At 35.8% G+C, this 24,702-nt stretch overlaps 1 protein-coding gene across 1 annotated transcript; it reads right to left on the bottom strand.

The window, feature by feature from the left end:
- Positions 1 to 10,816: 10,816 nt before the first annotated feature.
- On the bottom strand, positions 10,817 to 21,365 carry PDCL2 (phosducin like 2). Its single transcript, XM_044681393.1, has 5 exons — positions 21,251 to 21,365; positions 18,545 to 18,635; positions 15,756 to 15,899; positions 13,582 to 13,790; positions 10,817 to 10,980 (listed from the first exon to the last, which is right to left on the bottom strand). Exons 1-5 carry the CDS (start codon positions 21,279 to 21,281, stop codon positions 10,817 to 10,819), a joined length of 639 nt encoding a protein of 212 aa, XP_044537328.1. The 5' UTR covers positions 21,282 to 21,365.
- Positions 21,366 to 24,702: the final 3,337 nt, after the last annotated feature.

Below are 24,702 nucleotides of genomic sequence, written 5' to 3'. Positions count from 1 at the left end.
TAAATGTTTATAATATAAAACCAAAACATATCAATGAAACTGAAAGGGACCAAAAAACCCCCAAACAATTTAAGCCTGCTTTAATAGGGAAGATGACACTCAGATCCAGAGATAGGGGAAGAAAATGTAGTTTAAAGGCTGGTCCAGAAGGAAAGTTCTATCAGAAGCTTTGATGAGGCCATTGTAGAGTTTGCCATCATCCAGCCTCAAAATGAACAAAGCCTGAATCAGGGATTCAGCTGAGAGAATGGAAGGGAAAGACTGGTGTCATTTCAAATGTGGGGAGAAAACCATAGATGGCTGAGATTCCATTCCTGGGAGATCAGATATATTGTGGTATTTGAGGTGAAGTGAGAATACTTGACAGATATTTGGAGGAAATTTAGATCTCTATAAAGAGAAAGCTTAGGGGTGGGAAGGCAAAGACTATATCTGGAATTTTCCCTTACTGTTTCCAAATAACCTTACAGACACATGGTAATATTAATTCATTATAGTTATAGCTATGAGAATGAATGAAATTGTACAATCTGGATATGAAAGGGAAAGAAGGTTTAGAATAGCCACTGTGGTCAATGGAATAGCTAATTATTTAGAAATAAAAGGATTGCTGTGCTACAGAAACATTTGAGATTAAATGACATGAATTTATAATGACTCAGTTTGAGATCTGGGTGAGGAAGGAAAATAGGCTTGAACTCAGTGCCCAAAGAAATCAGGAATTCAAAGAGAAGAAAGTGAAGAAACCTGCAGAACCACCAAAGCAAATGCATGGAAACAAGACATGGAAGAGCATATTGTTGTTCATTCTGACGACATTATGATGTTGGATCAAAGAATGGATGTGATGTCTTGACTTAATTGACTTATCTTTTTTTAAAAACCTTTATCTTCAAGTTGGAATCAATATTATGTATTGGTTCCAAGGCAGAAGAGTGGTAAGGGCTAGCCAATGGGGATTAAGTGACTTGCCTAGGGTCATATAGCTGGAAAATGTCTGAGACCAGATTTGAACCTAGGACCTGTCTATAGGCCTGGCTTTCAATCCACTGAGCCACCCAGCTGCCCCCTTAATTGACTTGATTTAAGTGAACTTATAGTACAAAGTTGTCATCCTCTCTTTCCAGAGCCTTAGAAGTCCACTAGTAGGACAAAAGTCAAGATGACAGGCAGGAGATGACCCTGGCGAGCTCTGAGCACTCCACAGTGCTCCTTCGGTCGCCTTTATGGCCATTGGAAGACATAGTTCTCAGCTCCCCATTCTCGTGCTTGGGGTACATGTTCCCCTAAGTCACTAACAGTTTTTAGGTCTGTCAGTTGCCTCAGCCCTGTTTTACTAGGTGTGGACTCTGTGCTACCTGCTACAGCTTCCTGGAGCCACACAGGAGAGCTGGCTGAAAGGTGGCAGATACTCAAAGAGGAGAAGCCACACTGAAAAGGGTGAGGCAACCCCTCACACCACAAAACTGAAGCTCAGCAATGTAAAGGAGTGACTTGCTCAAGGTAACACGGGCAGTACTCCTGGCAATCCCTAGACTGGAACCTAGATATTCTGATTTCAGACCTGGCCCAGTTATGTCAACATGTCCTTTAGTTCATTTTAGTTTATCCAGTAGGATGTAAGCATCCATCCCGCCCCAGAGCGGGAACTGTTTTTCATTTTTGTCTTTGTACCCCCATGCCTCATAAAGTGTCTTGCTTTAATAAATGCTTATTGGATTATACCATTTATTCTATCACTTCACGATTTTGAAACATCCCTAGCACACTTGGCATGCCAAATATCACAGGCCAGAACTACTTTACATTGGGAACAGTGTTTGAAATCTAAAAACTGATTAATAAAAATTAAAGGATTTATTAGCACTTTAAGATTTTGCAATTAAATTTGTGAAGCCGGGAGCAGCTAGGTGATAAGAGCCAGGCCTAGAGATGGGAGGTCTTGGGTTCAAATATGACCTCAGACACTTCCTGTGTGATCCTAGGCAAGTCACTTAATCCCCATTACCTAGTCTTACTATTCCTCTGCCTTGGAACTAATATTTGGTATTGGATCTAAAACAGAAGGTAAAGGTATAAAAAAAATGTGAAGCAGCTTTATGAATACTTGAAATGGTTGGGGGTGGGAAAAAGCACCCTGTGACTAAGTACCAATTACATAAATTTTACCCAATGTATAGCCAAAGCAAAATAATCTTTCTAAGTAGTTCTACTTCACAAATTTCATGTACAATCTTTTCATATTCTTCTTTGTGCATGGAAATACATTTTGTCAACTCTGAATAGCAAAAATAAATTCTGGAAAAAAGAAAAAGAGTCATGTAAGAAGACAGAAAAGCAGCAAGTAAAGCCAGGTTTTTAAAAGGTTTAAAAGTCAACAGAAGGGCCAGCTGAGTGGTTCAGTGGATAGAACTCGAGATTTGGAGATAGCTATTCCTGGGTTCAAATCTGGCCTCAGACACTTCCTAGCTGTGTAACCCCAATGGCTTCACCCTTACCTCTCTTTTGCTTGGAACTGATACTTCATATTGAATCTGAGACAGAAGGAGAGGGTTTTAAAAAAAGTTAAACAGAGGATTTTACTTAAGTCATAGGGAGCCATTAGAGTCTGCTGAATGAGAGAGTAACAAGGTAAGACCTGCATTTTTGGCAGAAAAGTGGAGAATAGCTTGAAATGGGTCAAGTGACCAACCAGAAGGTATAGTCCAAGCCTGAAGGGTTAAAGGCATTGTCACAAGTAATATACTTTGTTTCCATCACTTTTTCTTAGTGGACAATCTCTCTCTAAGGTAGAGTTTCTTAATCTTAGGTCTATGAACTTGGTTTTAAAAAATGGTAACTAGCATAAATGGTTTCCTTTTTAATCCCATGTATTTACTTTTTTTGCATCTAGAAGTGATACCAGATTGTCAGAGTTATTCATGACACACCAAATGGTCAAGAACCCCTGTTCTAGAGTGAGGAGAAAAAGAAAGCAATAATAGCAAAGATGCTTATGATGTAACAATCCCCAGTAAGTAGGGAAACCGTATTCCAAACGATGAAATATACAAAATAGGTCCCCCCCAAAGGTGAGTATTAACATACCAGAAAGGAGGGAGGGAAGCTTGAAATCTGACCAAGAAGTGACTGTAGCAAGATCTGTGAAGTGTAGTAAAATATAGACAAGACGTTAAGATCAACTGGAACCAGTCCATCTAGAATGAAATGGTTTTTCCACTCCGGGAGTGCTTGTGAATGTGTTCATAATCTTGTCAAATTCTCTCATAAGGAAGCTGAGGCCCAAGGCAGTGAAGGAGCTCTGGCCAGGAGAGATGGTTAATACAGATCTGAATCCAGCTGTTTTCACATCAGATCCAGTGTTCTTTCTCTTGACTTACCAGACTGGCTGTTGGTCACACTCATAATAAGCATTTATAGAACACTTTAATTAGTGAATAATAATAGCTAGTATTTATGTAACACTAATTAGCTAATAATAATATTTATAGAATACTTCGGTTAGCTAATAAAAATAATGGCTTAAGTTTCCATAATACTTTAAGGTTTACAAAACACTTTATACAGATTATCTCTGATGATGAGTGGCTAAACAAGTTGTGGCATATGAGTGCGATGGGATATTTCTGCACCATAAAAAATCACAAGCAAATTAATTTTGGAAAAACATGGAAAGACCTACATAAAATGAGGAAGAGTGAAATGAGCGGAACCAAGAGAACATTATTATATACACCAACAGAAATACTGTTTGAAGAATGACTTGTGTACGTCCATCTCCAGAGAAAGAATTGACAAATAGAAACGAGCAAGACATAGTTTTACATTGAGATTTATATTTTCTGTCAAATGATGCCTTCTCTAGGGTAGGGAGGGGATAGAGGAAGGAGGGAGAGAGTTACCCTGGGAATTTAAATTTAAATTAAATTGAATTTTAATTTTAATATTAATTTAAGAAAGAATATAAAAGAAAAAAAAGAAAAACCACCTTGTGAGGTAGTACTTAAAATTCCCATTTTACAGATGAGGAAACTGAAGAAAATAGTTAAATAACTTTCCCAAGGCTGCTCAGTTAGCAAAGTGCCTGAGGTAATTCCTGGCTCCAAGCCCAAATTCTGTATACTATACTACTTAGCTGTCTGTTCCTAGCACTACTATGATAAGTCCATGTTAGAGATTATAAAATGGTGATGCCTTCAGAAAAATATATAAGACAAATGAAATAGGAGCATATAAATATAAATATATAAATGGGAAGCCTAGATAGCACACAGGATCTGTGTGGGAGCATGAAGGCTTGCTGCCATCTGGTGGTTCTGACAAAATTATTTTTAAATGATTTTATTTCTAGGATCTCAGAAGTCATCTCATCAAGGGTCATCAAACTCGAGTAAAATTAAGAGTTGCAAAATGATACATAAAGACTCCTGTGGGCCACCTATTGACTCTGAAAATCACATATTAATATGATCTATGTCTTATTATATTTTTATTTATTTTGTTCCACATTTCCCAATTATATTTTAATCCATTTCAGGACTAACACATTTTGTTATTTTATTTGGCTATCTTCAACACAGCAAAGAGGCTAGTTATTCCTGAAGACTGGCCTCTTACTACCTCAGGAAACTCACACTATACACTGGAGAACACACATCTGTCTGCATTTCTATAGGGAGTTTCTTTACTAGGAGTTCCTTATAGCAATTAAATAATAGTTCTTATTTAAAAACGACAACAAACAACTTAAACCACAACCAGTTTTTGAAAAGAAGAAGAAAAGAATGAAGGGAGGGAAAGATGATAGAACACTAGGTTTGGATCCTTAGGGGACTGGGGGGAAATTTTGCTTCAGTTGTTTTTGTCCTTTGTCTTCTTGGACAAGTCACAGAACCTTATGGGGACTCAAATGCTTCGTCTTGTGGGGCTAAGAGGTAGATTAGAAGGGCTTGAAATTTCTGCCCGGTTGAAACTTGGGATCCTGCTAAGGAAGAAATGAGAGAAATGGGTAGGCACTTGGCAGAGGCACAAAAGCTTCCTTGAGTAAGATCTTTTCAATAAAATTTCATTTTATTTTTTTAATTTTTATTTATTTGTTTAAAAATATTTTTTCCACATTTCCATGATTCATTTTCTTTCCCTGCCCCCTCCCAGAGCCAACAAGCAATTCCACTGGGTTGTACAAATGGTATCACTTGATACCTATTTCCCTATTTCAATAAAATTTCAATGAGAAATTGGGGGACGGGACCCAGAGTTTATTAACTTTTTGTCAACAGCAGATGGAGCTATTGCCATGTGTTAAATTGTAAATGTGGTCCTTCAAAGAACAATCCAAGTTTTACTTTGATTTTTATATGGATATTTACCTGAAGAATAAGAGGATGTTCTTTCTTTGGGGCAATATAATGAGGCAACACTAATCTCTTGGAATTAGCAAATGGCAGTTATTAAAGGCATGGGAGTATGGCATTATCTTCATGTTATTACAGAGCTAACTCATCACCATCCCTTCCCTATAATAATAATAATATTAACGACAGGTAGCATTTCTATACCATTTTAAAGTTTACAAAGCAGTTGATATCTATTATCTCATTTGATCCTCACAATACGATTCCCATTTTACAGATAGGAAACTGAGATTAAATGACTTGTTCAGCTAGTATTTGTGGAAGGTTTTAAATAAGTCTGTCTGACCTCATGAGCAGCATTCAATGTACTGTGCCATCTTAGATGTTTGTAGAAACTTAATTCTTTGGCTGAAGACATCCAGGGAAAGCTGTGACAGGAAGAATAAAAAAAAATGCAGTGCTTACTCATCAGGATAAAGAACCAAAATAGCATTTTCAGTGTGAAGTCCAGGCTTTTTAAAATTCTTTAATTTTTTCTTTTTTGTCATGCAGAACACACTTCCCTATTGGTCACTGTTATCAGAGTAAAGTCATACATAACCAAAACCCCCAAATAAAACCATAAATACACTGATGTGAAAGATGTCTCCAACAGTTCTTTCTCTGGAGGTGGAGAGCATTCCCCATCATAAGTCTTTCTGCATTGTTCCCAGATCAGTGCATTGCTAAGAGCAGCCAAATTTTCACAGATAATCATCGTCCAATATTGTTGTTATGGTGTTCAAGGTTTGAGGATGTCTCCTTAAAAAGACTAGAAAATACCCTGAGAATAATTTAATATTTTAATTTTATTTATATATGTAAATTAATCTAATAATTAATTCGAATAATTTAAATAAAATATTAGTAATTTAATAACCAACTGAGCCTAATGGGCAAATGATCTATTTTCTTTCGACTCATGTTGTTCATATCTGCAAAATATAGATAATATTTGCCATACTTGAGAATGATAAACTATTAAAAACATTTTTTTAAAAAATACGTTTACTCGTTTCAAAGTAGAAGAATTATAAGGGCTGAATAAGATACTAGGAAGTATCTGAGACCAGGCATGAACCCAGGACCTTCCATCTCGGATGGAAGCTTCCATAGACCCAGCTCTCAACCCATCCTGAATCATCTGTGCCTCATGAGGTCGATGTTTTTCTTTTAATTAACTTTTCATTTACATTTTTTATTTTATTAAAAAAATTTTTTTTCATGTTAACATGATTCATTTTCTTTCCCTCCTCTCTTCTTTCTCCCCTCCCAGAGCTGACAAGCAACTCCACTGGGTTGTACAACTCACAGGGAAGATGTGAAGGGAAATAAGATAAGAAAAAATAAATTTAAGAACCAGACACAGATATACAAATGCATTGCCGTCTGGACCTTCCAGATATGGAAACTTCCTCTGCCAAATATGTATCTGCACACCTCTGGCTCTCCTCATCCTAGGACACTGAGAGCTTATCTCAGATTCTTCAACTATAAAATGAAGATTATAATGGCACCCACCTTCCTGGGTGTTGTGAGGATCAAATGAAATAATATTTCTAAGGGTATCTAGCCCAGTGCCAGGCACAGGGTAGGTGTATAATGATTGTTTCCTTCTTTTCTTTCTTTCTTCACAGGGACCTGGGAACATCCACATAGGGAAAAAGCCAAGAGTGACTGGTGAATTCATAATTCATTTATGGACACAAAAGGGATTCTACCAACCCTTGTTTATATAACTTATTCATAATTTGTATTTTTTGAATTAGCCGGATCCTTCTTCCCTTAGATTGCTCTGATGAGGGTTGCTTTGAATATTTTTGTACATTTAGAGAAAGGGGGAAGAAAGTTAGCATTTATAGAACATATACTATGTTCTAGGCACCAAGAGTCATCGAATCATAGATTGGATTAGCTTGAAAGAGCCATCTAATCCATTTTCCTCATTTTATAGATGAGACAGCTGAGGCCAAGAGGATTAATAACCTGGTCAAGTTCACACAGAGTAGGAGACAGATCTAGGACTCCAATTGAGGCTTCTGACTCTTTCCAAATTCAGTACTTTTTCTAATGTACCACGCTTCTTCAGTTAGAATTACATGACTCCTGGTATCTTTTTTGTGAATGTTTCTTCAGAGATCTACATGGTTTCTAATAAACCATTGTAGTTAAATTAGATATAGGTGTGGTTTTGTTTGTTCTTTAAGATCCAAACTAAAACTTGTTAGATATGAAGTCAAAAAAACAAAATCTAGTAGACTTTTGACGTCTATTGTGAGTTTTTAAATAATGCTTTCTCATCAATTTGTCATTTCTGATTGAGAATACAGAACTAGATATTCCAATTTTATATTTTCCTTTCTCTCCCAATTATAGAAATATATATTTTTCATTCTTTAAGTTTTTGGGAAGAGCAAATATAATTCTACTCAAATTTCATAACAAAAACTGCAAAGGAACATTTCTACGAATGGAGTTTTATTATAGAATTCTTGGTTGCTTAAGATTGTGTTCTTTCACTTCTGGACTCTTAAGGACTCTGAGTCAAAATGTGGAGGATTTATCTGTTTTGGCTGATTTATTGCCATTCATTTAAAGTACTAGAAACTTTTGGTGTTCATTCAGATCTAGGAATTCAGGAGCTCACTATGCAAAGACCATACTCTCTAGAAAAATATTCTGGAAGATTACATTTTTTTTTACTTGGTAAAAAGAGCTTTACACTAAAATTAGAGCTTATAGTTAGAAAAGCAAGCAACTTAAAATTCCATTTGAACTATTAAAAGTACACATATGTGTTAATATAAAGGTACTGTACCCAAACATTTCTTCAGGAAACTGAATGTACTTTAACTTTTGATATTAATTGGAAGGCCTTAGGAGACTTGATTAGAAGGAGAGGTATTATAAAGATGAAAAGCCTGGTGATAAAGTCCCTGTGGTATCCCCACAAAGATGAGAAACTATTATAGGCCTTTCATCAAAACAGGAGTTCTCCTAGGCAGCAGGGTCTCTACTTTGCAAAGATCCTTATGAACTCTCTGCAGGCTTATTATACCCTAAATTCTCAGACCAAATAGTAGGCATCTGGAAATAGATGAAGATATCATCTGAAAGACCACTATTCATGGCAGGGGAAGTGGGGGTGGGGAGGAAAAAACAAAACTAGATGTTTTATCTAAGCATGAAGAATGGATCTCATGGCTACATACAAAGCTAAATTATAGCTGAAAAATAATTGGATACTTGCAAATACTGATGCTTACATCTGAATAATATTTACACTATACTGTAATAAATAATATTTATTACTACACTGAATAATATTTAGGCAGAAATCTTGATACAGAGATTTCTGTATTTGGATTCTGAAGACTCAGGAGCAAAAATAAATAAATAAATAAATGATCCTTCCAAACCATAATAAAGGACCTGAGTGGCACAGTAAACGAACAGATCTTTCCCAGTAGATCTATAGAAGTAGGAATAGGTGAAGTGGTTTCACAATGCCTGAGGACTTCATTATTGCCCTAGCTTAAAAGCCTGATTATTATAGATTGTATGAAAATGTATTGTATGAACTGATGATTTAGGAGCCAGACTTTATCAAGGACCCAAATAGGACTGGACCCAGAAAAACTATAAAAGGTCAGTCCACTTCCCAAAGCACAACTTGGCAGAACACAAGATAAGATACATCACCACAAAAGTCCTCTCCTACCCTAGAAAGTACAGTAAATTTTTTTGGTCTTTGAAGAAAGTACTTATTTGTTATATAATGATCTTTTGTGGATCTAATTTGTCTCTGTAGGGAAGAAACAAATGATTGCAAGTCCAGACAGCCTGAATGCAAAAGAATATTCCTAAGGTATCCCTCCCAATGGGAATCCATGGTAATGGTAATAAGGGATATAGGATAAGAGGTGGACTTTGGAAAGCAGCAGTATGGCTACCTTCATAGTCGCTAATATGACTGGCATATACTGATCATCCTAGGTTCTAACATTTCCACAAGATTTTCATAAGTATTTTCCTCTCTAGATGCCAGAGCTCCTTTGTTAATAGAACTTTTTCTCATGACTACTGAGTTTCCTAAGGAAAGAACATCTCGATTCCCATGAACATAAAAATCACTCTTTTCCTTTTACATATTGAGCCAATTTTTGACATTTCCCAATACATAACCATGGTACGATGTCACCTTGTCTATAGATAAAGCTCTAATTAGTGGTTGAGCCCAATTAATGCTGTGGACCCTTATGGTGATCATTATTCTCCTACAGTGTCCTAATATTTTGATGACCACATCAATGGCCTCCATAGTGCTATCGCAGCACTAGTTTAACTCTCTACTTCAGACCCTTTTTGTAGTTGCTGTCCAATAAGCTAAACAAAGGAAGACCCCCTTGTAGGAATGCTAAAGCCCTTAGCAGAATCACATTTGATTAAACTCCTGTTCATATCATAATCAGAACCAATGCAACAGCTCAGCCTTATCAGTACTTTTCCACAGGTACCAAAGCTGATCTGAACAATGTATTCATTATAGGAAATCTGATTTTCACTAGTTTATGTCTATCCTGACAATAAATCTTCCACAACTTCCTCATTTCCTGCACTCTGTGATTAGAACCTAAGTACTGATTGGATCATCAAAAGGCTAATAGATGAGAGTATGACACAACTTGGTGTGGCAGCTAAAGATAAATACTTCTTAGGCTAATTGAGAAAAAAAAGAATAAGAAAAAGGCAAATGCCAGGTAATCGACATAAATGTCATAAATTAATAAAAATGTAGAATGTCTAACAAGCCTTTTTTGAATTACCTATAAAGGTATGAATGACTTAAAAAGGCACCCAATGCTTATTATGTTCTAAGTGCAAGGGACATAAATGCAAAGATCCTGAAAGAGTTCATATTCTTAAAGGGGAATTAATATATAGAGAGAATTGTTGGTCAGAGGAAGGTGTTCTGGTTTAGGAAATCCCAGAAATGGTGATTGAAGGCATAATGGTTGATAATAGGTTGATATATCTCTTCTAAGTAGCAATAGCAGTAATGATTTGATGTTTCAGAGCTGGAAAGATAGGGATTGGGAATGAGGGAAGAAAGCATATAGCAGCAAGATGGATAACTAGAAGTTGGCTGTGGTTGAATAGCAGACCATGCGGAGCACTAACCAAATAGGGCCATGTAGGCCTAAAAGCTAACAGGGTGATATCCTCTGGGATATGGTCTCTGGTTAAGAGAGTCAAGAGGGCAGATGTTAAAAAGATGGTCGGGTTGTAAAGCTATAATCAGTTCTACTGTAAATATGAATTTAAAATAAATTTATTTGCATTGCTTCAGATTACTGATTTATAAAGGCAATAACAACATGATTGGGCAAAATAAACAGTGGAAAGCCATTTATTAAATATTTCTAAGGATATTTGGTCTCATCGCTGTCACTGCTTGAACTATTACTGTCATCATAAATAGAAGTGTTTCTAATGGAAGATGTCATCATGTCTACAACTTGTTTTTTAGGATTTTCTTCCAAGTCAGTTTGTATAGCTCCAACTTCTGCTAGTTTCCATTCAAGTTCTGTGATAAGAAACAGAACAATATTACTTAATCAACAAACATGTTTTGGTCCAGACAAAAACCCAGTAAGATGAAAATATAAAAATATTTATATGGTATAGAAAGTTCAAAATTAAAGTTGGAGCTTGCTGGGAGCCCCTCAGAGAAATAAGGGCGTCCATCAGGGTCCATTGAGACAATGTAAATGGCAAAGCCTTACAATGAACCCTATTGTCTGAAAATCAGGTCACAGGATGGATGGATACCCAATCAGACCCCTCTTTTTTACTCTCTCTTGATTAATACTTTTTACTATTAAAATTACTATAATCTATATTTTTAGGATAGCCTCAAGTTTTGTAGTATAGATATAAAATTTCTTTATAAAAGTTGGTTTATAAACTTTCTTATAAGAATTCCCTTGTATACTCTATAAACAACCAGCATTTAATGAGTTAATAACTACACCCTCAGTGAAATAGCAGAGGCTGCTCTTTTCTCTGTCTCAGAGTTTGAAGGTCACAGTATGGCAAAACAAAAATACCTTTTTGCCTCAATCCTTTCTCACACTGAATTTAACCCTATGAAACTAAAACATTCTCACACTTCACTACTTTCCCACATTAGACTTGTCCCCCTGAATTTGGAGGTTCTCACACTCGAATCCATTTTTGAAATATGTTGAAGGTTCTTTTATAAAACTAAAACTTATATAACAAGGTCTTGGTAGCCTTGAAGACTGTTTAGACTAGGTATAGGTAGAAATACGTTTTGGATGTCAAAATTTTATGTAACCAGTATAATCTTGATTTTCATTTCTCTGTTTTGAATTTGAAATGTAAATTTTCCCAGCATTTGTGTGACTGTGAGAGAAAGGTATATAATAAAGATTCTACAGGAAGTAAGACAGAACAACTTCTGGAAAACCCACTGTGTCTCTGACTCTCTTTCTTCCTCCCTCTCAGCTAAACCATCACACCTCTCAAGATAACTGGAAAATGCTGGCTGGCTTCCAGCAGGAGCTTATAGCCAAGAAGGCACAATTTAAAATGTAACTTGATAAAGGCATAAAAAATGGATTTATTTTAAAGCCAGGCACCCAAATTCTAGGTAAGGCAAGAAGCATTTATTAAGCCCTTATTATGTGCCAGGCTCTGTGCTAAATGCTGGAGATACAAATGCAAGCTAAAAGAAACAAAAGGAAGCTGAAAAGTATCAGCAAGGGATGTACTCTTGGGAAGGGAGGATGGTGTTGAAGACTGGAAAGGTAGAAGAAGCACCAAGAAGGAGATGAGATGAAATTTGAAACAGCCTGGGATTCCTCCCCAAATGAATGCTCTAGAAGAACTCTCCAGTGGGACAATGGGGTCAACATGGCAGAGGAATGTTCTGAAGAAGGATGTTCTAGGTGAGGAAGACCCAGGTGCTGAAGGAATCTGTAGAGTTAGAATGCACCGAGGCATTGTTTCAAAGTCCAGAAAATCAGAGGCAAAGACAGGAGAGTGTAAGAGGGGAAACTAGATATTTAAGGTATGGTTGCCAGAAATTGGATTAACTCGATTTCAAATTAAAACAGATCCAAGTCAGGATGACTTTTACAGAAGTTTATTTACAATTAAGAAGGTTGAAGGTAGGGAAATTGAGAGAGAGAAACTCTGGCCTGGACCAGATAAGAATTTAGAGGCCCCAGCAAAGGAGCACAGAGGTTAATTAAACAAGGCTTCTAGCCACAAGGCCTTTTACAATTAGAGAGGTAAGAGAGGCCTCCTTGAGGCTAAAGCCTCCAGAAATGCCAAGAGAGGAGAAAGGAAGTCAGCCTAACTTACCCACGTGACAATTCAGAGGGAAGCAGTCTGAGGCCTCACCAGAGATCCTTCAACACTAAGTTCAAAGTGCCAACCACCCCACAGGAAGTTACCATCATATTTAAAAGATAGTATCTTTTGTCACTTCCTGCATCCACCTTCAATTTCAAGTGGACAAAAGGCAGCCTCAACACTGTTTTGGACTGCCCAAAGGGCAGTCCCTTGTTCTTGATTTGTTATTTATTGTCACACGTGGGTAACTGATCTTCCCCTCCCCACTTAATTCTAAGTTGGGTGGGGTGACATTATTTCTGATGGCTAGAGTCTAACAATGAATGAGGATAAGCTAATTCCATTTACACAAGGGGAAAAACTAAGGGAGTAGGTTTGTTTGTCTCTTTAAAATATTTTCCCTATTTCTTCCTTTCTTTCCTTTCAAAGCTATTTCTAGGACAAATATGAAACTCTCTGGGATCACATCTTTTGCTAAACAAAGTCAGGTGAGTGGCTAGCATCTCAATTTAGCAATTGAGATACTACATGGATACCAATCATGCATTATTACAATTGCCAAAGAATCAAAATTGCTTTAAAACAACAGGATAGATAGATGAAACATATAGAAATATGTGCAATATTAACTAAGGAGGAAATGAATTCTCAAAGTTAACATGGAAGACATCATCAAAGACATGGGAATGGACCTGTTTTACAATAAGGGTGCAATTTAATAGGCAGCCAGAAAAATGCGACAAGTACTATATATTTTCTATATATCTTTGCCAGTTACCTTAAAAATAATCCAAGACAAAATTACCTTCTAACTTCAGATTAATTCCTCCACATTCAATAATTCCGATGAATTTTCCTTCTATCTGACCATTTTTATACACGAAAATTGTGGGTAAACACCTGTCATGGTAGTGTTGAATACAACTATTTACAACAGCCTTAACAAATTTAGTTTCTGGAAATTTTCTTGCTAGAATACTCAGTTGCTGATTAAGCAGTAAACACATTTGGATGCTGAAATAAAAAAGGAATAGAAATATGTTGATTTTAAAAAATAATATCTAAGTTGGAAAAAATAAGTCAGAAGGGTCTTATGACACAAATCTATCATTATGTTATTTTCCATTTCTGTTCAAACATTTTGTCATTTTTTCTTTTGGGTTAGTCTGTTTCCACCCTTGGACTCTAGGGTAATTCAAAAGTCATTGGTGTTACCTTGGGGATTAGCTTCCTGATCAAGGTAAGCCAGGATAGCCTAAATCTTGCCAGTAGTTAACTCTGGCCTAAGATGGCTCATAATTTATAAGGTCCCTGAAGAAGTAGATAGGGCACTGGCAGTTCTAATGTATTCCAGGGAATCTCAATGATATTGATTCATATCATTTATGATACCTAGAACATTTTAATTATTTTAGGAAAGGAGAGAACAGGGAAAGATGGGTGAAAAGGGAACAAATTCACTCTCTCCATTGCTCTCTGGTCTTTCAATACTGGTCCCATGTCTAAGGTGGAATGAATGGGGAAAGCAAGATCAAAGTCCATATTGATAAGCCATCTTGGAGTGTAACATGTAAGGATAAGCTACCTATTACTCTTAAAGGGAATAATATGCATGAAAATCCCTTCTGTGAAAATTTAGGGTTCAACTCAGAAAAGAAAGCTCTGCTGTAACTCTAGATGAAAAGTAATTTCATTTAATTTCATCAAAATCTTTTCTGCACTTAAGGGGAAAATATAGTACTTAAAGATGATATCTATATCTATATCTATATCTATATCTATATCTATATCTATATCTATATCTATATATTTAAATCCTTACCTTCTGTCTTAGAATCAATACTGTGTATTGGTTCCAAGACAGATGAGCAGTAAGGACTAGGCAACTAAGGATGATATTTTAACTTACTTTAAAAAGAGATATACTAAGCCAGAGAATTCCAAATAATTATATTAATTTTATGTAAGTTTGTCTTCCAATATTGTTTCACCACTTTGGATAATCATCTCATAAATTCTAACAGATTTTCTAATCCGTTTTTCCAAAGAGATAGCCCATTGGTTACCAACAAGAATTTTCAGTGGCATTACACATTTGTCCTATGAAGTACCATGGCAATTTGGAAGGAGCCTTCAATTTGTAATCTAATTTTTAAAAATATCAGATATACAATATACTTTTCTAAAGTGAAGAGTTTTGTAATATAAATAAACTACTACATTATTTTTTAATTTTTAGATTATATTTGAATTATGGCTCTGCCACTATATAACCAAGGCATGTCACTTAATAAGTTTCAGTTTCCTTATCTTGAAAATGGAGCTAAGACATTATTTATGTAAGAGATTTAGTCTTTCATAAAAAAATGGGCCAGGTAATAAAGCCTTAAGCTAACTGTAAAAATGCAGCCATTCCAGATAATCCCATCATGTGAAACAAATTAGTCCTGTTAGGTGAATCAGAAAGGAACTAAAAAAAAATCAGACTAAAGGGAACCCAACTCCTGAGACAATGAACAGAAGATTAATGGAACTGTAGAAATACAAGCTGTAAAAAATAAAGGCAATTACCAGAGAAGCCCAGGACTTAGGAAGTGAGGCTACTCAAATCCATCCTGTATAAGGTTGGTTGAGACAGAAGCTGTTATCAAACTCCTGGACTACAGACCTCAAAGCAACAATCCCATATTTCTTTTGTTACTGAACTGTGTGTACTTATTGAGAAGAGGCAACTGAAGGAGAAACATTTCCAAAAAAGGTAAAAAGAAACTGAGGGTTTTTGCCCGATGGGCTGTCTCCAGCTGAGAAATGAAAAAAAGGTAAATGGAACCGACAAAAAGAATGAAGAATGGAGAAGGAACTTGTATACCAAGAAGCTCATTTAAGTACCAAGTAAGAGGAAACTTGAACCTTGAAAACATAAAAGTACATTAAAAACCATACCAGATGTACATTCTGGAGAAAGGGAACAGGGATTACCTTGGTCTATATAAGTGAATTATAACCCAGACATCTTTTTCTGCATTTGTAACTTCTTTCACATATTGGTCACCAGAAATTTCTCTTAGTTCCCCAAATTTTTGTGTTTTCTGAAGAGCTTTCCATTCCTGTAAACGCTTTTGTCTAATTAAAAAAAAAAAAAGAAAATTCTTAAAAGAAAGTCGTTATAATTCTGTTGGCATAATTTTATAGACTCTAAATGTTTAAATGAATACTTGTAAAAATGACTTTATAGTGCTACCAATTTAAAGAAAATTCAGGAAGTATCACTGTATTCTAGCTTTCTATTATGAATTTCTTTTGACATTTTTGGCATGCTTGTGCCCATTATAAAAGACAGGGAAGAAAGGCAAAACTGTCTAAAAGTTCTGTATTTCTGGAGAGACAAAAAAAAAAAAATAAGAAGAGATTGAAACAGTAGAGGTTATTCACCTCAAACATTTTTGTAATAATTAACAAGCATTTATTAGGACCTTACTATGGGCCAGACACTATGACAGGATACTAGGAATAGAAAGACAAAAGTGAAATACAGTTTCTCTCAAGGAGCTTTTGCTGCGGGAAACAAAGTGTACAGATATAAGTATGTCAAAGGCCTATATAAAATAAATGTCATTGGATGGGGGCAGGTAAGTAGGTAGATAGGCAAGGTAAGGGAGAGGAACTAGCAGCTGAGTGGTGAATTGGGAAAAGTCTCATGTAGAAGGAAACATTATCAAGCCAGAGAAGAAGAGAGAAGTTGCTACAAGTATTAACACCCTGTTATAACAATTTAGCTTGTTTTAAGACTAGGTGACCACATAATGGCTCCTAAGGTCCACATGGTTCCCTCCTTTTTAGGGAGTTTCTGTTAGTCAAAAATTTATGAGTACTATCACAATTGCTCTGAGCCTTCAATTAGAAGTATTAATGAGTCAGAAAAAGAGCTCTCTGCTTAACTTTATTATTATTTATAGCCCTTACCTTCCTTCTTGGAATCAATACTAAATATTGGTTCCAAGGCAGAAGGCAGCTAAGGGCTAGGCAACTGGGGTTCAGTGACCCAGCTAGGAAGTATCTGAGGCCATATTTGAATTCAAGATCTCCCATCTCTAAGTCTGGCTTTTAATCCACTGAGCCACCTAGCTGCCCCCTTTATTATTATTTTTAATCAAATGAAAACAATTTCTATTAAGAAAAAATATTTCCTCTCCTTTCCATCCCCCTTGCTCCTTACTGAAAAAATATTTGTAGCAAATATTAATAGTCAATTAAAACAATCTCCTATACTGACCATATCCAAAAAACACGTCTCATTCTGCATCTTGAGTCTATTGATCTTTCTTTTAGGAGGCAGGAAGCATGTATGTCATCAGTCGTCCACTGCAATCATTCTGCTTAACTACATTTATGTCTCTCAATAGGCAACTATTAGACTTTGGAGTTGAGACAAGCTTCAGTTTACATTAAACATCTGAGTAACAAAATAGCAGATTACAGTGTCTTTAGTTAGACAGGCACCAGGAATGGAAATTGGGGAAAGATCCTGTCTGGGTCTTTTGAAATGTTTGAAGAGCCGATGACCTGCCTCAATATCTCCCTTCTCTGCCATAGTTCGGTCCTATCTTTTCTATTCTAAAGTATGTCAGAAGGCCATAAAAGATGAAGGTAGTTTAACTAGTGTGATAATCTATAGATATCTCCTGACTTCTGGGCATCATTTTTTTAGGGAAATGATTTTTTAATTTTTAAAATTTTTTTTTAGTTTTACATTTACATTTACATATAGTCAAGAATGCTATTGATGGGTTCCCTGAAATATTCAAAATTCAGGGGGTTGTAGAGCTGAAAAATTACCCTCTCAATACATACACATCTCCTCTCTCTCCAATTGAGTCTAACTTTTTTAGAAAAGCGTTTGTGAACACTTTCTCTGCCGTGAATGACTTTCTTATAAATCTCTGATGTAATTTCCTTGGATTTCATCCAAGTATTTTTGGCATATCTTCATATGATCTTCAATATCCCTATGGTTCAGAGAACTTTTCCAAATTAGTCTAAAGTGTATGAGATTGATTAGGCATCTTATCACCTACTTTTCCCCCAAACCCAGCTTCCTTGAATGCTGTTTAATTTCTGTTGAGGGTTTCACCATCTTCCCAAACATCCAGCAATATTAGTGTCATCCCCAGCTCCTCACTCTCACTCATCCCACAAATCAGTTGCCATATTTTGTTGTCTAACTGCCACATCTTTTACATTTGCCCTCTTCTCTCCAGTCATATAGAAAACTCTAGTACAGGTCATCACTGGACCACTGCAATGGTTTCCTAACTGGTCTTCTTACTTTAAGTCTCTCTCTCTTCCAATCTAAACTTTGTCTGACCATGTCATTCCCCACTCAATCAATTCAAACATTCCTATTTCTGCTAGCATCAAATATAAACTCCATTGTCACTTAAAGCCTATCTCAATCTGACACATCTCCAAGTCCAACTACATACATTATCACCTTTTATTAACTATAATTCAGCCAAAATGAATTCTTATTGTTCCTCATACATGCTAATTTATTATTTTCTCTTTGTCTTTGCAGTGGCGGTTCTCTATTCTTGGATGGCATGGCCTCTTCAATTCTGCCTCTTAGCTTTCTTACTTTCTCTTAAGGTTCAGCTCAAGCACAGTCTTTATTCTCAGCAACTCAGTGTTGCCACTGCTTATAGATATCATATATTGGATCCATTCAAACCCAAACAATATAAAGGATATTGTTAGAGACTTTACTGTACCTATATATTTCCATAGCCCTCATATCTTCATCATCAAAATCATCTTCAGCTTCTTTTAACTGGGTAAGAGTCATTTTTTCATATGGTTTAACTGAAATATAGTAATTCAATAACCATTAAATGTGTTTAATACATGGATAACATTGTTAGGGAATGAGAAAGATACAAAAGTAATTGAAACAATTCCTACCTTCATGAGGCTTATATTCTATTCCAATTATATGCTGCAGGAAAATAAGCAATGATCCAGAACAAATGAACAATGATAGCACTGTATATAATATAATTGAAGCATAAGAGATAAAAGGTGGCTTGTGAAAATGGAGGAATGGAATGTAATTTTCACCTGGGGGTGGAGATGGATCATGGAAGGAGATGATCAGAAAAAGAGTCTAGACACTATGCTCCAAGAAATTATTTTTTTTAAAATCCTGACTCTTTGTCTTAGTTACAACTCTAAGACTGAAAGGCAAGAGGTAGGCAAACAGAGTTAAGTGACTTGCCCAGGGTCATACAGATAGGCAATGTCTGAAGCCAGATTTGAACCCAGGACATCCTAATTTCAGGCCTGGTGCTCTATTCACTGTTCTTTTTAGCTCTGCCCTATTTCAAAAAATTATTAAGGAAAATTGCCCTAGAATTCTAGAACTAGAGGGTAAAATAGTAGTTGAAAAAAAAGCCACCAATCACTGCCTAAAATCTATCCCCAAAACAAAACCTCACAGGAACATTGTAGCAAAACTTTCAGGTCAAGGAGAAAAATATTACAAGCAAGTAGAAAGAATTTAAATATTATGGAGTCAGGATAACACGAGATTTAGAAACCTTGACATTAAAATCCTGAACATTCTGAAGACCAAAGGAACTGGTTTTACATAAAGAATAACTTACCTAAGGGCAGTCCTGTAAGGGGGAAAAGTAGATACTTAATGAACTAAAGAATTTTCAGGTATTCTCAAGGAAAAGACCAGAATTGAATGGAAAATTTGACTTATAAGAATCAGGAGAAACAGTACATGAAAGATTAATTATAAGGGATTTGATTAGGTTAAATTATTTACTTCTTATATGGGAAAATATAATTTTTCACTCTTAAGAATATTAGCATTACTAGGAGAGTTTGAAAGAGTATACACAGATAGAAGGCTTGGGGTTGAGATGATTATGATGGGATGATCGGAGAGATAAAGTGGAGCAAATTATCTCATGTAAAAGAGACATGAATGGAAGAATTGTTACAATGGAAGGGAAGATAAGTTGGAAAGAAGGTAGCACAGGAACCTTATTCTCATTGGAACTGGGTTAAGAATAACATATACATCTAGAAGGTATGAAAGTCTTCTTAAGTTTCAGAAAAATAGGAGGGGAGTAAGGGGTTAGGATAAGGGAGGGACTGTTAGACAAAAGAAAGAAGTTAAGAGTTAAGAGAGCCAGGAGAATATAATAGTAGAGGGAAAAAAGCATATCTAGAAGGAGTGGACTCTACAGCAGAACGTTTTTTTAAAGCACCTACCTGAGGGAAGGTTTTGATTTTGGCAATAAGTTGAGAGCATAGTCAGATGAAAGTTAGATTAGTAGAAGCAGAAGAATGACTGAAAACATGCCGATTACTTTTTTAGGTTTGGCCCTACAATGAAGGTGGTAAATGGGACAAATTCATGGGATAACAGAATGGAGAAAAGATTATTGTTCTACTTTATGGCATTACTTTCAAATGGTGAGGAAAACAGCAAGTCTGAAGACATGTGACAGAATGAATGGGCATGACAAAAACTACGCATAAGAAAAGAATTGATGGAACAAGACCTTGTCTGACGGAATGCGGGATCGAAGAAATAGAGGGGAAAGGATAGTCTTGGGAATGAGTAAGGGGCATCTCTTATTCTCATGTAGCATAATTATCCATAGTTAAGTATTTCGTAACATTTTCACATATATATTTCATTTTTTTCATATCTGAAAAATATTTACATACCTAAACCAGAAATATTCTGAAGCAATGATAGAGATTCAAGTATTGAAGAATTTGTTCAACTCTCAAGTGTCTTTAGCCTTCAAAAAATGTATAACTGGAATTTTATAGCTAAGAAAGGAATCTACAACTTAATGATTCATATGAAATAAACCCAGTGATTGGACATCTTAGCAAAGCAGTAAACCTGAGGGCAGTGTTTCTCAAACTAAGGTACAAAAAATGTTTGCATTTGGAAGAAATAAATGGAATGCAGAAATATGGCTATAGAGAGACTGAGAGTACGGGATGCCTCTGGGCTAAAGGAATGCTATGGAAATTTGGGTGCCAATTGTTACAAAGAATCAATAAAGCAAAAAGTAAGATAATATGATGTCTATTCATACCTCATTCTGTTAACTTTTTTCCCCCATGAAATTCCTATTTACATTTGAAACACCTCAATTCCACGAAAAAAAATAATCAAGGAAACAGTATCTCATGGAATTTTCAAATAAACAGGTAATGTGATGATGAGAGAGAACATTGTATCCGGAATCAGAAGACCCAGGTTCTATTCCTAGCTCTGTCACTAACTTGCTGGGTAACTCTGAGTAAATAACTGAATCTCTCTATGGGTCTATTTTCTCATTTGCAAAATAAGGGGATTGAACTAGATAATCGCTAAATTCCTTTTCACTTTTTGTGATCTATTTCTTCTATGGCATTTTTACTCTAAAGATCTATAATCTTACCCATGGCTTCTTTCTGTAAACGTAAAACCATTTCTTCGGTCTCATCCTTTTTTTCTTCTTTTGGAGGAAGAATTCCAAAATCTCTTAATATATCATTCCACTCAGTGTCTTCATTTGGATCCTATTTTGCAAAAGAGTGGGTACAAATAAACCAAGCTGTTGTTATAGGCCAGATGTATCAAATATAAGTTCAGGATCTGAAGAGATAATCAATAAAGCAAATAATAATTTAAAAAAAAACTTTTTTTTTACTAAGTATGAAAATCCAATGTCTATATAAATAATACTCAGCAAGGATATAATAGGTATAGGGACATGACAAGTTCAAAAAACAATAGCTTGTATAGGAATATACAGTTTATCAAATCCAAAAAGTCACCACCCTCCCCTCCCTACTCAATATTAATTCACATTAGATTATCCTGAAAGGCATTTAGCCTATCCCACTTTCTTTCTTCCTACCATTTGAAACCTCTACTAGTACTTTAATTTTATACAACGGTGGTATAGCACTTTCAGGAAGAGTAGAATCTAGTTTTGTAAGGGAAGACAGCTGTGAACTTAAGGTTTCATTTTCTGTCTCTTGATGAATTTGCGATCTCATTAATATAAACACTTTATTCCTTCAGTGTTCTAGCCTGCTTGCTATCACACTTATCTATGTAATTCTTGGCCATGTTCTCTCTCATAAAGGGAAACATTCCAGAGAGTATTCCATTGGCTGGATGGGGCTTTTCACTAGATCTTTTTATATTCCATTGATTACATACATTACTTGCATCTGTTACCTAACCAATTCTTTTTTTCCCTAGTATACATTTCATCAATTATATCCTTAAAAAAACACATCTTGTGTGTAGTGAATTTTTTGAAATATACTAAAGGCTACTTATGCCCATCATGTAGTTATAAATTCCACTGCTATCTCAATCACTTAGAACCTCAAGTCTTTGGAGTCTATATTTTAGGATGTGAAGTATTCTTCCAGGAATGCTTTTTTTTTCACATCTTAGAATAGTTTCCAAAGACTTGAAGTTGTAAGTGATTGAAAAAGTAATATATTTTGAGCTTTAATGACTAGATCAGTTGTATCTCCTATGGCACTCCCCACCCAGATCCTCTTTCCTAAAGACTTTACTTCATACTTTCACCAAAAGCGAGGTCACAATGACACATGTTAAAACCAGTGGAAATGTGCATTGGATATGGGGGGTGTGTGTGAAGGTAGGGTGAAGGGAAAAGTAAAAACATGAATCATGGAATCATGGAAAATTTTTCTAAAAAAATAAAATATTTAAATCCTCTTAAAAAAAAGTGAGGTCACTTACCTCCATCTTCTTCACATTTCACATCACTTAATCATCTTCCCTAGATTCTCAGATGAAGAAGTGGCCTTGACAAGGCCTATCTACATGTACCTTGATCCCAACCCCTTCTCTCCTCCCCAGTCCCTCTTATTTTCAGTCTCTCCCTATTACAGTTTCCTTCCTTAATGTCTACAAACATGCCCAGGCTTAAAACCTACATTTGATCCAACCATCTCCACTATCTTCTGTTTCTCTTCCCATTTTCTGCTAAACTCCTTGACAAAGGTATTTATGCTGAAGGAAAAGGGAGTAAGCATTTATAAGCACTAACTTTGTGCCAGACATCGTGCTAGTACTTGACAAACATTATCTCATCTTCCCCTTCTTCTCACTTTCTTCTGAAACTTCTGCAATTTGACTTCTGATCTCATTATTTAATAGAAACTGCTCCCTCTAAAAGTTGACAATGATCTCTTAGTTGCTAAAATTAAGCCTTTTTTGGTCTTCTGTCTGTCTGACCTCTTCAGTACCTGACTTGTCTATCATCATCCTTATCCAGGTATTTTTTCTCTCTAGGTTATTGAGGTATTATTCTCTTCTTTCTATATAACTTTCTGACCACTCTTCTCAACTCCTTCACTATTTTCCACTTTCCATAATGCTAAATATCTGAGTGTTTCCCCTAAGGCTCTGCTATTATAAGTTAGCACAAAGTTCCCAACATGATCAGTTTATTAGTAAAAGCACAAATTCATTGGTAAATAGGATCTCAGCTTATTCAGCAAAACTAAGACCCGAATAAGGGGACAGCTCTCTTTTATAGTTTTGGGAAGTATAGAACAAAAAGCAGGACTTTGTAAGCAGGGAACAAGTTATTTTTGGTTAAAAGAGCTCAACATCATGAATGGAAAAATCTATATGCTGATAATAGAGCTGAGGTGTGATTAATAAATGCTCATTGTATGAGTTCACCTGCAAGATATGCAATCATAGACCAGACTTCTTTGGATAACAAGAGAACAGTGATTAACAAGACACCTGGATTTCTAAACTTAACTCATTACAGTCTAGTTGAATTCTGAACTATATAGAACCATGACTTAGGCAGTTATAGGACAAAACAAATGAATTGTAAATAGAATCAATTAAAAACAATACAGAATTAATCTGCTTATTTCACTAGCACCCTTAGTGTTTTCATCAACTCTCATGGGTTCGATGATCAGTTCTATGCAGCTGATTCCCAGAGCTATATATCCAGCCTTTGTTTCTCTCTTGAAACATAACCCTCAATCATGATTTGCTTTTTGAACAGTGAAGTATATTCCATAGATATTCCAATTTTGGTGTATATAAACATTGAACTCTTTTATCTTTTCCCCAAACCCCTTTCTTCTCCCAAATTTCTTTATTACTGTCAAAGACACTGATAGTCTGTTATCTAGTTTTACAGCTTTTGTGTCATCCACAATTCACTATCCTCTCTCCCCTCAGCCAATTCATTCCCTAATCTTGTTTCTAACTCCATAACATTTCTCATATGCATCTCTTCTTTGTTCAATCAGCCACCACTCTAGGCCAGGCCCTCATCATCTCTCACCTAAACTATTGCAACAGCCTTGTAGATGTTCTCCCTGCCTCGAATATTTCCCTACCCCAATGACTTTCAGTTATCCAAGTGATTTTCTTAAAGTGCTAGCTGACCATTTCATCCTACTCAATAATTGCCAGTAGTTCCCTACATATAGATTCTTCTGTTAGAAATTTAAACCCTTTTACATTTTGATCCTTTCCTACCTTTCTGGTCATCTTTTACATTATTTCCTTCTTCAGTCTATGATCTGTCTACACAGGCCTAATTGTTGTTCCTCTCACCCCCAAATCCATCTCCTAACTTCTAGTGCTTGTACTGAACTGCTTCCTGGCTTTCCATCTTCTTCTCTACCTCACATGTTCTCTGGCTTCCTTCAAGACAGTTCGAATTTCACTTTCTGTAAGAAGCCTTTCCTGATCATCTCATCACCTCCACCAACCGTTAGTGTTTTATCCTCTAAGACAGTTTCCCATCTACATTGTATATATCTCACATGTATCTCTCCATGTAAATGTAAGCCCTTTGGGGGCAGATGCTGTTTTTACCTTTCC

This window comes from Gracilinanus agilis, chromosome 6 (assembly GCF_016433145.1).
Source record: "Gracilinanus agilis isolate LMUSP501 chromosome 6, AgileGrace, whole genome shotgun sequence".
NCBI lineage: Eukaryota > Metazoa > Chordata > Mammalia > Didelphimorphia > Didelphidae > Gracilinanus > Gracilinanus agilis.
The sequence above is the reverse complement of the archived record's forward strand: the minus strand, read 5'-3'. Positions and strand labels throughout refer to the sequence as shown.